This window comes from Etheostoma spectabile, unplaced genomic scaffold (assembly GCF_008692095.1).
Source record: "Etheostoma spectabile isolate EspeVRDwgs_2016 unplaced genomic scaffold, UIUC_Espe_1.0 scaffold00019044, whole genome shotgun sequence".
NCBI lineage: Eukaryota > Metazoa > Chordata > Actinopteri > Perciformes > Percidae > Etheostoma > Etheostoma spectabile.
In genome coordinates this window covers 95,097-113,499 of record NW_022604642.1, presented here as the reverse complement: position 1 = coordinate 113,499, position 18,403 = coordinate 95,097, and the positions used below count along the sequence as shown (strand labels likewise).

At 39.1% G+C, this 18,403-nt stretch overlaps 2 protein-coding genes across 4 annotated transcripts in view; one reads left to right on the top strand and one right to left on the bottom strand.

The window, feature by feature from the left end:
* Positions 1 to 15,030, bottom strand: part of si:dkey-192p21.6 (heparan-alpha-glucosaminide N-acetyltransferase) — a 30,413-nt gene extending 15,383 nt beyond the window's left edge. For 2 of the 3 annotated variants that reach the window (XM_032509946.1, XM_032509947.1), the window contains exons 1-7: positions 12,075 to 12,215; positions 11,615 to 11,709; positions 10,474 to 10,592; positions 9,380 to 9,498; positions 7,644 to 7,713; positions 7,472 to 7,538; positions 3,616 to 3,698 (exon numbers count right to left, since the gene is read on the bottom strand). In XM_032509946.1, the coding sequence (XP_032365837.1) occupies positions 3,616 to 3,698; positions 7,472 to 7,538; positions 7,644 to 7,713; positions 9,380 to 9,498; positions 10,474 to 10,592; positions 11,615 to 11,709; positions 12,075 to 12,156 (635 nt within the window). In that variant the 5' untranslated portion in view covers positions 12,157 to 12,215. Of the gene's footprint in view, positions 1 to 3,615; positions 3,699 to 7,471; positions 7,539 to 7,643; positions 7,714 to 9,379; positions 9,499 to 10,473; positions 10,593 to 11,614; positions 11,710 to 12,074; positions 12,216 to 14,858 lie in introns of those variants that run through there. The other variant, XM_032509948.1, reaches the window with a different exon arrangement.
* Positions 15,031 to 15,299: 269 nt separating this feature from the next.
* Positions 15,300 to 18,176, top strand: pcbd1 (pterin-4 alpha-carbinolamine dehydratase/dimerization cofactor of hepatocyte nuclear factor 1 alpha). The gene is made up of 4 exons (XM_032509956.1): positions 15,300 to 15,460; positions 16,236 to 16,367; positions 16,460 to 16,540; positions 17,734 to 18,176. Exons 1-4 carry the CDS (start codon positions 15,371 to 15,373, stop codon positions 17,824 to 17,826), a joined length of 396 nt encoding a protein of 131 aa, XP_032365847.1. The 5' UTR covers positions 15,300 to 15,370; the 3' UTR covers positions 17,827 to 18,176.
* Positions 18,177 to 18,403: the final 227 nt, after the last annotated feature.

Below are 18,403 nucleotides of genomic sequence, written 5' to 3'. Positions count from 1 at the left end.
CATGTGTCCATGTACTCTCTCTCTCGCACACGAGCACACACACACATATGCAGCCTATCATTTAAATTTTGACGAACAAATCCATTAGTCGCCATAGTGACAAAGACGGAGGTAAATCACTTGCCAGATGAGACCCGGTGAAAATCCCTGCAATATCAGCGCTTATTGGCCATCTTTTTTAAATCCACTTTCGGTGTCTGATCGTTAGTGAGAACTCCATTTTAGGCACGTTACATTACAAATGCCACACGCGTGTGTCACTACTGCCTGCCCATTATGATTAACGAAAACTAAGTAACTTGTGCTTAATATTATGATGTCCACTGAGATCACTTTGCTTTATGTTGTAACTACAGTGGGGCTCGAAAGTGTGGGCACCCCAGGTACAAATGTGCATAAAGAAGCCAAGAAAAGATGGACAAATCTCCAAAAGGCATCAAATGACAGATTAGACATTTGTATAATATGTCAAAAAATGTTAGATTTTATTTCCATCATTTCCACTTTCAAAATAACAGAAAACAAAAAATGGCTTCTGCAAAAGTTTGGGCACCTTGCAGAGTTTCTAACATGCACCGCCCCCTTTGGAAAGCTGAGACCTGAGAGTGTAATGGATTGTTCTCAATCATCGTCTGGAAAGACCAGGTGATGTCAATCTTAAGGTTTTGAATGCCCAAGCTCATCTGACCTTGCCCCAACAATCAGCACCAGGGGTTCTTCTAAGCAGTTGTCTAGAATACTGAAACTGAAAGTAGTTGACGCTCACATAGCAGGAGAATGCTATAAGAAGATAGCAAAGGGTTTCAAATGCCAATATCCTCCTTTTGGAATGTAATTAAGAAATGGCAGTCATCAGGAACAGTGGAAGTTAAAGCAAGATCTGGAAGACAAAGAAAAATATCAGACAGAACAGCTTGCAGGATTGTGAGAAAAGCAAGTCCAAACCCACGTTTGACTGCACGATCCATCCAGAAAGACCTGGCAGACACTGGAGATATGCTACACCATTCCACTATAAAGAGATACTTGTACAAATATATGGTCTTCATGGAAGAGTCATCAGAGGAAAACCTCTTCTACGTCCTCACCACAAAAAACAGCGTTTGTAGTTTGCAAATGAACATATAGACAAGCCTGATGCATTGTGGAAACAAGTACTGTGGACCGATGAGGTTCAAATAGAACTTTTTGGACGGAATGAGCAAAGGTACTTTTGGAGAAGAAAGGGCACAGAATTTAATGAAAAGAACCTTTGTCCAACTGTTAAGCATGGCGGTGGATCAATCAAGCTTTGGGGTTGTATTGCAGCCAGTGGCACAGGGAACATTTCACAAGTAGAAGGAAAAGTGGATTCAATCAAATTTAAGCTAATTTTGGACGCTAACTTGATGCCATCTATGAAAAAGCTGAAGTTAAAGAGAGAACGGCTTCTACAAATGGATATTGATCCTAAACACACCTCAAAATCCACGTTGGATTACATCAAGAGGCGTAAACTGAAGGTTTTGCCATGGCCTTCACAATCTCCTGACCTCAACATAATTGAAAATCTATGGATAGACCTTAAAAGAACAGGGCGTGACAGACAGCCCAGAATCTCAAAGAACTGGAAGACTTTTGGAAGGAAGAATGGGCAAAGATACCTCAAACAAGAATCAAAAGACTCTTGGCTGGCTACAAGAAACGTTTCCAAGCTGTGATACTTGCCAAAGGGGGCAGTACAAGGTATTAACTCTGCAGGGTGCCCAAACCTTTGCAGACGCCATTGTTTTGTTTTCTGTTAGTTTGAAAGTGTAAATGATGGAAATTAAATCCAACTTTTTGTGACATACGAAAGTCTAATCTGTCATTTGATGCCTTGTGGAGATTTTTCCATCTTTTCTTGGCATCTTTATGCACATTAATACAAATTTTTACCTGGGGTGCCCATACTTTCGAACCCCACTGTAAATTAATAGCAGATAATGTCCAGTTTGAAACACCACAGGCGCGTTACTTGGTTCCTAATCAGGTTGAAGTTGTAAATTACCCTGTGGAGCTCTTCATTGAACATTTGTCACTTCAGTAATAGACTTAATTCATGCCTGGGAATCAGCATTTGTGATTTATAGCTAACTCATTCCGTATATGCGGGTCTTTCTTGCAGCAATGACAACTGGTTATGACTCGCTGAGAGACACTTATGGACTTCTTTGATTTGAATCACTGTACATGCATTACCAATTACGAGTGTAAGCTTCATACATCCCCCGTTGCAAATGGATAGTTACACTCTATCGCTGCAGAGTATTGAGTTACCTACTGTGCTGGCCATATCAAATACACAGACATCCAATCTAGCCATAATATATTACTACTTGAGTGGAAATGCCAAGGTTCTTTTTTTGTGGCCAAACATCAGAGCATATCTGAAACTGAATCGGAGGAGAAATTGAAGCTTAGTCAAAATAAGGTACAGAATGAGTCAGCCACCTGGTGTTAAATGGAACTGAGAATAGTTGTTCCCTCTGTTGTATGGCACTGCTAACTACTGACGGTGCAATTTTCAACAGTAAGGAAACCGGCGACAGGCTTTCAGCAGTGAGGCACAAGATTAAAATCCAAATCCTTTTAGAAAAATTAACGTGCAACCATACTTCTACTGTTCTCTGTATATCATGTCAGCGCAGCCTGAGCAATGATCAGAAAAACCTTTCAGCTCAGAAGAAAAGCCTTTTACCTTCAGAAATGTCTCAGCATTTATGGTAGATGATGTGTCTGTTCTCTGCAGAAAGTTGTTACTTATCAGGGAGTATGGATCATAAGTCACAGGGCTGAGGAGGCGCATGCAGCGTTAATCTTGAGCGCTGAGTCACAGTTTGATTAAGTGTGTTGTCAGGTATAACAATTTTCCAGTATTACCTATCAGGACATCAATATGTAGGTATCTGTAACCACAGAGCACTATTTCAGCTAATACGATTGGGAGGACTGTGGCAGGCAGTGTAACTGAAGGGAAATTAGAATCCAAATGTAGCGTAGTGTGTACTCAACCAATTCAGTTCTCAAACTAAATAAAACTATGTGGTATTTCAGCACATATGCACAGTGGTTTCAGATGGACTGGGAAGCCACAGATGAAGAAGATGCCAATTGTCTGCTGGATGTTGCCTCTGTGCTGCTGGATTTCCTCTCGCTCTCCATTTTGGCAGGAGATCTATGGCTGTGTGGATGTGTGCTGATATGTTGACGGTATTATTACATCAATTATTTGGCAAGGGGGAGGTCAAAGCCACACCAGCATCCTGTTTCCAGAGAGGCTTGCTTTGTGTCTACCCCCAGGCCGCAATTAAGGCTAGCAGGGAGCCCAGATTCAATCACATGCATCACTCCTGTCCAACAGAAACACACTGTTCCAAACGCACTTGTATCAGAAATAATGCCCAAAGCTATACCGCCTGATAACAAAAGCTTGAGGGAGAATGTGGCCTGACTGTGACCCATGTAATTATTCATTATGCTGGGCCTGTAGCTCTTCATCATGCCAGACTCAGACTGCTCCAAAAAATTTGCATGTGAACTGGCTGCATGTGGTGATAGACTGATAAACAGGATGGTTGTTGATGGTGTACATACCCTCGGAAAGTATCCAGTGAGCGCAGACGTGTTGGTTTAGCTTTAGCGGTGTTGTGTTCAACTTCACAAGCCTGTGCTCCGTCCTGTAGAAACAATTAGACGGTAGACAAACTAATGTCAGAAGGCTATACAAGGTTGTTTGAAAAGGAAGCAACATTTGTTAACTTACTGTATGTGACTTTTGTATATATTTGTTGAATCCCTGTTGGTTCAACTTGGGACTGCTAATTCTCTTTTTGTTAGACTTTTCAAGACTATTCAGTTTAACATATTAAAGCAATATTAACAGATTTTTTGGCCAATTGGGGGCAGTGGAAACAAGGGGTAAAACGTTACAACGCTCTGTAGTAACTACAGACACAAGTGATAATTCTATATAATTTGTTTCTTTGTTGTCTCTAAGAGCCTTCTTAGCTTTCTCATGTTGCATTGAATGCTTAAATATTGGTGCTAAGTGCTGATTAAAAGACCTCTTTTAATAACTTCTACTAATTGGCATTACACTTGAAATGAGCTTCTTCTGTAGCAGTGATTCATAATTGTTATGTTGTAATAAAGTTATCTCTCTTGAAGTGGTCACATTATGTTGTACCCTCTGTACTTTAACTTTCAGATTAACCAGACTAGGTGGAAACCTAGTTTATACAGTTGTGTTCAAAATAATAGCAGTCCAACATACTAACCTCAGAAATCACATATTTTGGTAGAAGTGATATTTCTACATGGCAAATAATTTACTAGTAAGTATTGTATAGTCATTGAAAACCAACAGACCCAACAGTCATGACATGCATGCTGCTCATTCTGTGTAACTGAATCTGTAATTGAAAGGGGCATGTTAAAAAATAATAGCAGTGTTGTGTTCAATTAGTGAGGTGATTGATTCTGTGAAGAAACAGGTGTCAATTATGGCCCATATTTAAGTAAGGAAGGAAGCAAATGTTGTGGACTTTGATCAAAAAGTTGACTGGAGAGGGGGAAACATATAAAGAAGTGTAGAAAATTATGAGCTGCTCAGACAAAAATGATTTCAAATCCTTGAAATGGCATCCAAAGCCTGAACGACGTGGGAAAAAAACATTCAAATGGATTGAAGAATAGCCAAAATGGCAAAGGCTCATCAGTGATCAGCTTCAGGAAAATCAAGAAAGACTTAAAATTACCTGTGAGCACTGTTACAATCAGAAGAAGGCTATGTGACGCAAAGCTATCAGCTAGAAGCCACCCCACAAAGCCCCATTGCTGAAAAAAAAACATGTACTGAATAGGTTGAAATTTGCCAAAGGACACATTAACTGGCAAAAGGAGAAATGGTGCAACATTCTGTGGACTGATGAGAGCAACACTGTGCTTTTTGGGTCTAGGGGCCGCAGACAGTTTGTCCGACGCCCCCCATGCACTGAATTCAAGCCACAGTACACTTTGAAGACAGTAAAGCATGGTGGTGCGAAAATCAAGTTATTGGGATGTTTCTTATATTGTGGTGTTGGGCCTATTTATCACATACCAGGGATCATGGATCAGTTTCAATACATCAAAATACTTCAAGAGGTCATGTTGCCTTATGCTGAAGAGGAAATGCCTTTGAAATGGGTCTTTCAACAAGACAATGACCCAAAACACACCAGTAAGCGAGCAAAGTCTTGGTTCCAGATGAACAAGATTGATGTTATGGAGTGGCCAGTCCAGTCCCCAGACCTCAATCCCATAGAACACTTGTGGGGTGACATCAAAAATGTTGTTTCTGAGGCAGAACCCAGTAATGCAGAGGAATTGTGGAATGTAGTTCAATGGTCTTTAACTGGAATACCTGTTCACAGATGCCAGAAGTTGGTCGACTCCATGCAACACAGATGTGAAGCAGTTCTCAGAAATAATGGTTATGCAACTAAATAATAGTGCAGTGATTCAAAGTGAAGCAAACCTTGGGACATTTTTTAAGATTATACAGTAAATGTTTGAGTTTGTGAAGAAAAATGCAAATACTGTAGAAGGTAATGTTATAACACAAAATTGATCAATTTTGGTCATATTTTGATTTGGAATTGAAGGTGCAGTGTTCCTAATGCACTGATATTATGGAATGAAGAGCCATTCTAAGGATTTTGAGCAATGTTCCCTTTTTTAAACACACAGCTATCATTCTGAACACAACTGTAGCTGGAGCGTTTATGGTCAATGTGCCTAATTGTGGCCTAATTGTTATATGGATAGTCAGTGGTGGTATCTTTTAATGTGAATGTAAATATAATTATACAGTATATCTACATTATTATATCTGGAATCTTGCCCCTTATGAGGTCATAAGGAGCAAGGTTACCTCCCCTTTCTCTGCTTTGCCCGCCAAGAGAATTTGGCCCACCCATGAGAGAGAGACATCATGGCTTTCAAACAAGCAAAGTAGCAGTTGGTCAAGTTCACACACCCCAACCTCTAACGGTGAAACTTAAGTTCCACTGGCATCGTTTCCTTGCGCTTCATTCAGATGGTTCCATTTTATAGACACGTTTTCCTTTCTTCACAATGTGTAGTATAGAAGCGTTTTAGTGTAGACTATGTTGAATAATCAGACATTGGGTGTTGCTTTTTGTGTGTACACTGGGTGTCTATGTCCTGTTACATAGGGAAAAGTTATTATTTACTATAATACTACTATTGTCGGAAGGTGTTTGACCGCTGTGGCGCCCAACTCCATTACTCAGTGACTCAGTGAAAGAGGGACAGACGGACAAAGTTTTGAAGTTATAGGTCTGGTCACTGTTTAGCCAAAAAAATTGAAAGGTTGAAGGAGACACATCTAAAAATACAAAAAGTGGAAACACATATATACTTGTAGAAACCACAAAATATACAGTATATAGTATATGTATTGTAATGCAAACTTGTTTGAACATTTTACATAACTATAATTCTCCTGTAAAAATGTTGACAAAACCAAAAATCCAATTGCCATATGGGTCAGAACTCTTTAAAATGATGTTGGCCATCTTTCTATTGTAGGTCATCCTCTGGCTGTGTCGGCGCCTCGTTTTCCCTCTCTCTGTGAAGGCAGCATTGAGATGACTCTGGCCTATTGCCCTTTCAGTTGGATTAGCCTAACTCGCTGGCTTCCATGCAGCAGTTTGAAGAGCCAGAGCAGGAAGACACCAGCACTAATATGTGATGATGGATCTGCATGCCATCCAGACAGCATATGGAAGACAGAGACATCTTGCTTGGAAGCATGAGTGGAGCCATTCATGCTCACCAAAATTACACAGCAGCTTTTGCCATCAAGCAAGATCATTGGACAGATACAACGCTCTATCGCTTCCATGTAACTCTGCTGTACAACTGGCTCTGCTAACATTTGTATCAATCATTCCATTAGTGTCTCCCAATCGTCTTGATGGAGTCTCAGAGCAATTTCGGTATGCATCTCATGCTGCATATTTAGCCAATAGAAATAATGCAATGTTACTGTTGGATTAAGGCAATTTTAATGTTTACAATTACAAAGAAAGCATAAATCTTCTGCAGTGAATAAATAAAGGTGGTGGAGTTATTCTAGGAAAATCAAAGAGTTAAGGAAACAAAACAAGGATAAAGATTTTTTTCAAACAAAGGTTTCCATAAATTTTTCTCATATGCATATTATTCATGAATAAAATTATGGTTTTAATGGTTCAGTTGAACTTATTGAGATTAGTATCTAAAAATTGTAAAGTTGATAATGTTGACAGCCACTTTAGAAATCATTAGAATGGTTTATTATTGATTTAAATCTAATCAAATCAATCAATCAAATAACTCATCTGTGTCCACATTGCATTTATTAAGAATCTAATGCATTCATTGGAAGCAGCATTTTACTTACATTATCTACTGAGTACTCTGGGCCTTGGCAGCAAATGGTCCTAATACATTTTGACGTACAACGTCTCCTGTTAAAAGGGACAAGTTTGAGCTATTTGGTTCTGATGGAGGAGTTCTGAATGCAGGATGGTATTTTCATTATGGGTGATGTAAAACACATATACTGTAGGTACCTGTAGATGTAGGGTGCCACAACGAATAAGAGAGCGACCACGGCCAGAGACAGAGCTCCCACCAGAAGAGCTTGAAAATAAGAAAAGGAAATGTTTACAAATGGACACTGTGTAATCAGTCTGTACCACCTTCCGTCATAGTCTTTCTGTCAAGAAGCCCATGTCAGGAGCTTTAGTGTACATCTCTATCAGAATAGGATATGATTGGAGGTCAAGAATGGGTTAACAGTACGAGAGGGCACAAATACTGCAGGTGAGGTGTCTTTTATTTTCAACAAAACTATTAAATCTACCCAGATCATAGAACAAAGATTGGGATAACGCTTATGAATTCGATGTTTGAGTGAAAAGGGGTATGTCGATAGACATTAATGCAACAAAATTATGCTGAATACCACCTAAATAGATTTGACCTTCTTTTATCCAAAACTGCAAGTTTGCTACATTATTGCTCACCCATCAGCACCAGCAGAAATTTTACAGCTGTGCAACTGATTACAAAGCTATAACACGTAGGCTCAGGAGATACCAGGAGATATCAGATATCAGTCTTCTTGCGTCAAAGCACAGGAAATAAGGGGGCAGTACGCGACATGTTTGTCTTCAGTGGAAAAACAAACAAAAAGAAGCTATTTTAACCTGAGCTTGAATCCACAATACGACATCCACTCTGAACAAAGAGTGGTCACTTAATCGCCTCGGGAAAGTCCTGGCATCTATGCCGTCCACTCATAAAAACACCATAAAGCTCTCAGCACATAAAGTGAAACGACACACAGCCATGCTCGCTCTATGAGTTAGGTGCATAAATAGAAAATGAATAGACGCATTTCAAAACAGCTAGATTAAGTTCAGCTCAGTTCAGCGATGCGTCTGCTAAAGTCAAACAAACACTTGATGGCAGTCGATATTCTCGATTTCTTTGTGAGAATTAAGGCCTCAGAAGGTGACTTGTGGTTTGTGGTACAATAAAGAATACACTACTAACATGATTAAAGGGTAGATCTGATAGTAGCTGCACAGAAACATACCGCAACCATCAAATGATCTCATGAAGCCTCACGGCTGATCAATCTGAGGCGCTGAAGTAAACTTTGAAATTTCCTAGCAGGGCAACTCTAACCTGTCTTGAGTTGCTGACCAGACCATTACTTAAGCTGAGCAAGTCCTTTAGGGAGTTTGTATAATCACTGGTCTGCAGAGCTAATGGAAGCTCGTCATACTGTGAGGGGTGCCGTCACACTGACCATAGATCTGCTTGGATAATGGCTACTTGGCCTTAAAAGTCTGATCTACAACATAATCTGCAATATTGTTAAGTAGAGTGTACATTATGGAGAGAGACGCTTTCAAAATCCCATTACGCCCTAATCCTTCCACACTCCCTAATGTATATCCTCCACGCGCAGAGCAAGGCCTTCAAAACAAACAGAAAAGCCTTTCTTTTATTCCTTTTTAAGAAAGCACATCTTATCTGATCAATACACATCATGTCCCAGGAGATGGATGAGTATTGTTGCTCAGTAGATGTGGACAAGCCAAGTGATTCTTCTCTTTGCTGACTCAATTAAGTAGAGAGTGGATCAAAGGCTCGGCCCGACGGTGGACACGGGTTCCTTCACTGTCGCTGTGTCCCACCACAGCAAACGGGTTCACTCTCAGTCTCCTATTCAAAACTGTGTGACTGATAATGTAACGACATCATTTGGTATTCTTCATTAAGGTTGTGTACTCACGCAGGTGTACATTGTTTGGTCTTTTATCCACAGCGGTGGTGCAGCTGGGGTTACTGGCAGCCTCAGACATCTGGATCCAAACAGAGTAATGACCACCTTCTCCATATGTCTGACTCCAACTGCAGTCAAAACAGTGAAATATTGAGACACACTTTCCTTAAAAGCACATACAACTGTGGGTTGTTTTTATTTGATCCCATTTGAAATTATATTTCCTTAGAAGCATATATTAAATTACTTTTTCATGCACTTGCTGCTGTTTTCTTCTGTTTCCTGACTATATAAAAAAAAATTATATATATTTCCTGATGGTTTTTGATCAACACCTATGAAGCTCAGGAGCACCACCTAGTGTCTGCAGACATAACCCTGTCCTCTCTGCAGCTCCAGTTTCAGGCCCCCAAAAACATGCATTACACGCTTATATTGATCCACTGTTGGGATGACATACTAGCTATCACTTGGAGCGTTTTTCAAAGGGGAAAAGGAAATCAATAGCAGCACAGTCTGGTTAGAGACCTCAGCATTGATCTAGGAAGCCCAAGATCAGACCTCTGAGAGGGCAAGAAAAAACACCACCAGAGGCTTGTCACGGTGCAACCCAATCTCTGGCACCGTGTTTACAGGTGACCCCCAAATGGAAAACTCTGCCCTGGTGTCTTGTCAGTCCTGATTGTTTATACATATTTCGACTGTCTCCTTTGGTTAACATCCCCGCTGAGGTTTCCACAGGACAGCTTTGAACCTTTAATGAGCCCTTTTCATCAATATTGAAATGTCAGGTCTTGTTAACCCCAAAAAGGCTCCAGATCAATACCTGGGGAGGTAGTTTAAGGGAGGGCATCACTCAGGTCTAGAAAGCAGGTCAGGATTACTCCCCCAGCCCTGTAAATAATCTTGCAGACTGCTGATGTAATCATCGGATGCCACCACACTATATCATGGCTGGCTGGCAACAAGCACAATACACTCCCACAGGCAGTTAATATGAGTAAACAGGAAACAAATCAGCATTTTTTTCCTCTGGGGATTGTGGGGACATTAACAGCTGGTTTGATTTTATTGATGCTTTGTTAGAACGTTAAACTTGTTACCTGCACAGAGTTACATTCCTGGTCCATTCCACTTGCAGAGTCAAAGGGAATTTAGTGCTGATCACCGCAGATGCATTGTTGTTGTTGGGCTTCACAGTAACCAAATGCTGGTACACACACTGAGAAGTCAAAACAGGTGAAACACTGATTTAATGTATTTTACACTCAAAGGAGGCAAATGAAATCTGATGAGGTCATAATGATTAAAGGATTCAAAGATTCTTAGTTTTATTTGTCAGAAACACCAGTAATATATGTAATGAAATGCAATGCGGCATTCTAAAAGATTAGTGTGAAAAATAAGGATTAGAAAAAAGAAAAGAAAAAAGAAATTGTAAAAAAAAAGACAATCTACATATGGTGAAAATGGAAGAAGTATTTCTCTTATGCAAAATCTGATTTATTTCTGTCTTTCCTATATTACAGCTTTTTCTTTGTGAAATGCAGGGATCCTCCTTTCCTCAGGTCTCTAAAAAAAAAAAAAAATAAAATAAAAAAAGACTCTTTAGTAAACTGATAAAAGCTCATGTGCACAGTAAGACCATGACATGAGACAATGGTTTGCAAGTAGATATGCATGTGTCAAAAAAGTTGGGAACTACTGGTATAGAGGTTAGAAAAGACTTTCCTGTAGGAGAGACACGCACTGCATCATGGCACATGACACAAGACAGAAAATACTTGCAAACAACAATTCTGTAAAGTAAGAACCTGGAATTTATCTGCTTGGATCGACAACCAGGTGGAACTGTTACTGAAAAGGTACATAAACATACCTATGACATGCAGTGTCTTTAAAACAGGATCATCAGTGTTTAATGTCTCTGATTTAGGGGCTCGGAACAATGTAGTATCTGGACGGGAGGTGCAAGCGCAGCAAAAGTGTGAATAGGGCCTCATACTGGTCATGATATCACTGATTCTGAGCATTTTATTCTTTTTATTTATTCATATATTTCTAGTGTGAGTCCCCCAACTTCAGAAGGTTCCAGTGCTAAATAACTGGAGCAACCCTGTAACCTTAGTGACCAGATAGATTTGGGTGAGAAACAGTGATATCTTGACTGATATGTCGGACAACCTGGACAGACAGACAGAGGAAAGACACACACAGAGATGGACAGTATACAGCATTATTTACCTTGTAGCAGGAATCTGACGTGTAGAACACCTGCATTTCTTCCGTCAGCTGGTTATGAAATGTTAACAAAGCCTGGTCCATTTTTAGAGTGGGCCCTGCATAGATTTAGAGCAGCACGGATTTATGGTGTACACAAAGTGTTTTGTACATCATAAATATAAAAGCAGCAGGGTGTAACAGATCATTATCATTATCTAGATCATAACACTGATAATATTGACTGAGGTAGTTCTCATAATACTGAGGTCAATTTGTCATAATGAAATGTTGACCTCGATTATGGAGACCAAGCATTGATTATCACAAGAATCTAAAAAGAGTACACATATTTTTTGGATTGACATTAAAGCTCTTTCGTAGAATCCTCCTGTCCAATCGTCATTTCAGGAACATGTTTGACTGACTGAACACCAGAATTATCCACCACAGGATCTACCACTAATTTACCTAGAAGACTCACCGGATTTTAAGTGCCCTCCATGACTGCTGGTAACAAGAATTAACAAAGTTAGACTTGCGTATAGCGGTCTCCTGGGCTCCATGTTGTTACTTGAAAACAGCCACTTCCACAGCTCATCTTTATGACACTCGCGTCAATATAAAAAGCGGTCAAAGGGCAGCGTGTTTGTGGCGCCGTGGCAGCTGTGACTACATGTGCCAGGATGCATTGCATGCCTCTCATATGGGATTTATGTAGCTATGATTACCACTGCAAAAATCTGTCAGATTAAGGGTTATGAAAGTTTAACAGAATTTACAGCTCCAAAATGTTATATGGGATTGTGATAATTAATACTACCATACAATGGATTATAAATTAATAGAATTGTATAATTAAGTAGGAGTATAGGGTTGTTGATTTTATTCAAAAACATACATGCTTTAATTTGTTGCTTCTTAAATAAATAATGCTTGACTTTATGTACCTCTAGTCTTTTACAAAAACATAATGCAAAATCTATTTGAACCAATGTTGCTTACATGATGAAAATGTAAAGCTTTAGCATTCATAAGTAGGAAAACAACAGATGACACATCTATGTCTTCATATATAGATTTACTAGGTTAGATATTCTGAGCCCTAATCCTACATCAAGTTTGAACATACCTTAAAGTTGGACAAAAAAGTCCAGGGTGCTCAGGAAATTCAGTCAGATGTTAGAAGGTGCCCTTTGGGGTTGGAATTCAATTAATTATAGAAAACTACTTAAAAAAGCCTTGATTTTACTGGCTATTTCATAATAGGTTGCTTCTCCCTATGTTGTATACAATTATAAAATAAAGGCTTTTTAAATCATTTTGAAGAGTGCCTTGGATTTCTTTTTTTCTATACCTTTAAGTTAAATTGAGGCCACACCCTTTCTTTTCTTCAACTTTTCATTCTGCTACAATTTTGCACAATCAACTTCCTTACATCAGGTCTTTCTAGATCTATTTTGACAGACGTGTTCTGGAGATAAAAACAAAAGAGGACAAAGTTGACAGAGAAATATCAAGCACTAAAGTAACAAAAACAGCCAGTTGATGTTTTCACATAACCGTATATATCAGAGTTATTAACCATAAATATATCAAAAAAGGAATCAATCTATATTATTTGTCATATGAAATCGTAGGGGACAATCTTAGGCAGAGTCCTCATTTAGGATCCTAGAGGCCTGAGGGGAGAAGCTCTTCCTGAGCCACTCAGTGGCCTGGGGTATCAGGTACCTTCTTCCCTAGCAGAGACTGCTCAGGATATTACCTAGTGATGTCACTGATATGTTCAATTTGTTTACAACACTTGTACAGAATGTTACCTTAATCCGTTGCTGGCAGATACTTGAAAATGAAAAGAAATTCTGATCTATGTAAGGCATTTAATAGCAGATAAAAGGATCAGTACACTGTAAACTTTCTTTCAACAAAAAGTGAATAAAACTTGTATACTGCTGATTTAAATTATATAATTCAATATGTACTGTACATAATAAATTTATGAGTGTATCGAATGATAGTCAGTCTTCACATTTGTGTTGTGTTTGTAGTCTGAAAACTACCTTTTGTCTAACCTACTCTATCAAAATGGACCTTGACCGTTATAGTGGCCTCCTCCTTCTTTTTCTTTGACTTTGAAGGAAAATAGGTCTATTTAGTTATTCAAAAGAATAAATACTTTTCATTAATTAAAGACGGTACGGCAATCTTTTAATGCAAAATTGAAAGCTGTTGTAAAAATAAACTAAAGATCTTTGTGTGAGGTCAATGCGGGATAGTGGTCATTAGAGCCCGAGCCCGGGCCAATATTATCGGCTGATTTTAGGCATTTCCCAAACTATCGGTATCTGCATTCATAATGGCCAATAAAAAATTAAAAAATATGTTCATTCATCAGAATCATTTATAATGACAAATAACTGATTCTAAAAAATTAACGTTTAAAAAATAAATTAAAAACGGACGGTCTACCATGTCATGAGGGTTGGTGTTGCATAGTTTGTCCACCAGAGGGCGCTCTACAACGTCCCTGTTGGAAACACTTGATCATTTTTTATTTTATTGTGTTTTTGTTCAAAGGACTTTAGGTTTCATATCTTTAGTTTGCATTTTTATACATTTTATTCATCAGAACTTTAACATATTTTGATGTTCTTCTGTTCTGTTGTGACAGTAAAACAAATTATCATATTATTTTAGTGAGAACTCATAAATAACTAACAACTAATAACTAATGTTAGGGGAATCTGTTTAAGTTTTGTTACTTGTTTCTAGATTTATTTATTTTAAATATATATCGGCCAATATATGGGCATATCAGATTTTTTATTAACCAAATATTTGTATCGGTATCGGCTTTAAAAATCCTTTATTGTCAGGCTCTAGTGGTTCTACACGTATAAGATCTATAACACACTAACATCATACTCCTTATCTAAGCTTGATGTAGGTGATAGGATGTAGGTGTATGGCCATGTCCACCAACTAAGCCATTTGTCCTCATCTGTCAAAATGCATTTATATTGAAGGACACAATCAGACGCTAACAAAATGCACTGGTAGCAACTACATACCAACACAAATTGCAGATCAGTTCAACACACTCCAGTGCATGCCTACACATCTAAAACTGTTCCAAATTACATCTATTGGGGATATTTCTGTCCAAACACATTTCATTTGGACTCCAATCTAATGGTTTTGTTCTAAATTGCACCTTTCCTTCCTTTCTAACTAAAACACTGAAGCACTGTTCTCATTTCCTCACCCAGCCAACTGTTGGATGCTGATCACTTGCCACATCCTGTCCCTATCCTCATTTCATTAACCAGATCATTTCCCTGAGCGTTTGCCGTGACAGATGAGTTCACCGGGGCCATCTCGCAGGAGCAACTCATTAACCTTTGACATGAACTCCAGCCAGCAGAAGAGCTGCGCTTGCTTTAAAATCTGTAGTCCTGTTGAATAGAGACATCATTAACAGTGTGCTATTATTTTGAAGTTTAAGTCCATGTTTAGTATGTGTGCATCTATAATGTAGAAAAGATTATTAAACAGTGCATAAGAGGGACAGTATCCTTCACCTTTCAATACACAGCAAACACTGCCAGTACAGCAGTGTTTACTGAATCCTGCTACAATTGCTGGCTTCATGCATGCCTTGTGCAACAGATTACAGTTTATGATTAAACCCATGCTGACATGTGGCAGAGTAGCCTATGAGCAGTGAGGATTTCTGCTCAGGCTTCTGCAGGGGCAGCTAAGCAGGACCTACAGCTCATGTGTCAGATTGGAGTCATTCCAGTCACTCTGTGCAACAGGGAGCTGGAGCTGAACCTCTTCTGTGCATCAAGACACTCTGCAAACATGGTGAGTACACAACCTCTCAACAGTGTGTCCAGTTTGCCACACAGGGCTGCTTTTCACCTCACACACCTGTTGCCATTTATTCACGTTCAAAGTCTAAAACTCCCCTAGATAATGTTTGATGGCAGACTGACAAATACCGATAGATTAATTTGATTCAAAGTCTTCTATATGCACATATAATTCTGCAGGGATTAGACTGACAAAGGCACATTCTCCTGTCTTTATGTATGCATTAAGCCACCGCGTGAGATAGATGAGGATAAAGCTGGTGGATATTGTCTGTGTGCTGCCCATTCTGTCATCTGATTAGAGTGTTGCTATGATACCCGTTGATGTCATTGCTCTGTTTCAGGCCGTGATCATGACATGTGTTTGCTCTGGTTTATGAACACGATGGATAATCTGGGGACAAAGGATGCAAAAGTCCCCTCTTGGTTGTGAAATAAAAGCAGACATCTATTTGGGGAATGTTGTGAAATGTTGACAATGCATTTTAGAATTGGAGTCAGGGTTGTGAAGGCTAAATGAAACGCGCACAAGTAACTTTAAATCCATGTGACTGTGCATCACATGTCAAGATTAGGAACTGAGTTGCCAAAAGGGAGCCCCACCCCCTCCCACCACCACATACCTTTTGACCCAGCTAGTTTTTCAAACCAGGAATGCAACCTCTCATTGTTTCCAGATGGGATCCTGTGCAACCAATCACATTTAGTGTTTGGGAAACTGCCCCTCTCAGATCTGCTGTACTGTTGCCTCTGCACTTTCCAACCAGGCTGGTAAAATTCAGGGTCTGACTGAAGAGGAGAGGGCCCACCTACTCCCCCTGCTACGCAACGCCCAGTGGGTGGAGGTTGTGGGACGGGACGCTATTTACAAAGAGTTTCTTTTTAAAGACTTCAATCAGGTTTCTAATATATCATTGCTTACTGCAAAACTCACAAATCCACATAACAAGCAACTACGGTACATTATGTATATGATTTATTTTCCTTTCAGGCTTTTGGTTTCATGTCCAGAGTGGCTTTACAAGCAGAGAAGATGGACCATCATCCTGAGTGGTTCAATGTCTATAACAAGGTATAAAAGACTAATTATGACTCATATAAATTGCATTACAACCCTTAGGGTGGTTGCAGCTTTTGGTAATTGGTGAATGAATCACAGCTGGACTTGCTCCTGATTGGCTTGTTTTAATAAAGAAGAGCCCATGTACTAAAGCTTTAAATTAAAAACTAAATGTAATCTACATTTATCTGCAACATGATTAAACACGTTGACAGAGATGCTCCCTTTTCAAAGCACTGTCCAAATAACTGAAGTTGGCTGATTCAACGCCACTCCCTGCTGTCTCAAAACGTCCAAGCTCACACAGGTGTATAGCTAGTTCTAAGCTAATGAGACATCGCCTCGAGAAAGGGTGTGTTTCTGAAACTTAGTTTTCCTTGCAAAAATGCTCCATAGAAGGAGACAGTGTTACGCTGTTCAGTACCAAAAGGCAGACAGACACAGCTAGCTAGCTAGCTGGTGAACATACTGTCGAATTTAGCAGCTAAAGAGCAAGACATTTCGTTTAAGAGTCGTGGAGACTAAAACAGAGATAAAAGAGAGTGAATGCTAGACTTACATTCAACAAGTAGACAGAAACACGACCCAAGTGAATGCTAACGTTGTTCCGTGTCGGCATGGCATCTATTTGCGAACATGTTCGATATCAAGTGAAGTGAATACGTTATATTTAAACTTTTGTTGGATGCGAGACCCTAGACTACCTCTATATATAGGCACATAATTATTATTATTTTTTTTTTTTATTTGAATTTATCTACCTTTTTATTTCTTGTTTAGTTTGTATTTCAGACATTTTTAATTATGCTGAGTTAACTGACATTTTAATTGACTTCACTGTCACTAGGTTACATTTCAACTGCCTACTGTGCTTATTCTCAGCTACATTTTAGTGATTAATATTCAACTTTTTAGGTTCTTCACATGCTCACATCAACTGCTTTTATCAATTAAAATGTTGCAGATGGAGGCAGAGACAGATATTTCAGATATTATATATTTTTTGTCTTTAGCCTAATGTATGTCAATAGGAAGGCAAGAGTGGATGATGCCATAATGAGGTTGGCTGATTTGAGACTTTGAGTTTTTCTGATGTGCATTAAAGAATCTTTTGGCCAAAGCAAACACACTTGAGAGAAATAATGTTCTAGTCATATGTAGTACTCAATGTTCCCTTCTCTGCTCCATTTTCCTTTGCTCCCCAGGTCCAGATCACTCTCAGCACACATGACTGTGGGGGGCTGTCCCAGCGAGACATCACTTTGGCCACCTTCATTGACCAGGCATCACTGATGTGAGCAACATTTCAACAATAAAAACTTAAGTGCTTTGTATATTCATTCCACTGAGGAATCTGAAGATGTGACCTGCAAATCCAAAGAATATGAACCAGCTACTTCCAATGAATTGTGAATAATGTAGCTGTATTAGACTGCAAAGGGTTCAATGTTTTGGTTTGCACTTAGTGAATAATTATTAGCCAAAGGTTAATGATAAAATGTTTACACATTAAAGTCTTAAGAATCATGTTATTTCTCAGAAACTATTCCATAGAACATTTACAGTGGTACGCGTGACTCTGTCACAACTAGTCTTTTGTGCCAATGTTTTTGTACTTTACTGTTCATAAATGTTATTTTCTGTCAAACTGTTCATGTCATAACTGAAAGAAATGACCAGAAAATGATCTTATCAGACTGAGTGGATTTTATGAGACCACAACACTGTAGATAATCTGTTCAATTAAGAAGGATTGTGTTAACTGGTCAGAGTGGGTTAACTGTGTTGGAAATCTGCTAAACAAGGATGTATGCTGACATGAACACAAATCTTTAAACCTGTGTACATTCAGAACTTGAGGACATAGTGTACAGG

Bases quoted from the DNA above. Each gene is read 5' to 3' on its own strand.
- pcbd1 (XM_032509956.1), top strand. From the start codon at position 15,371: ATGTGTCAGATTGGAGTCATTCCAGTCACTCTGTGCAACAGGGAGCTG. The intron at 16,368-16,459 runs GTTTCTAATATA...TTTTCCTTTCAG, and splicing joins TTTTTAAAGACTTCAATCAG to GCTTTTGGTTTCATGTCCAG. The intron at 16,541-17,733 runs GTATAAAAGACT...TTTGCTCCCCAG, and splicing joins GGTTCAATGTCTATAACAAG to GTCCAGATCACTCTCAGCAC.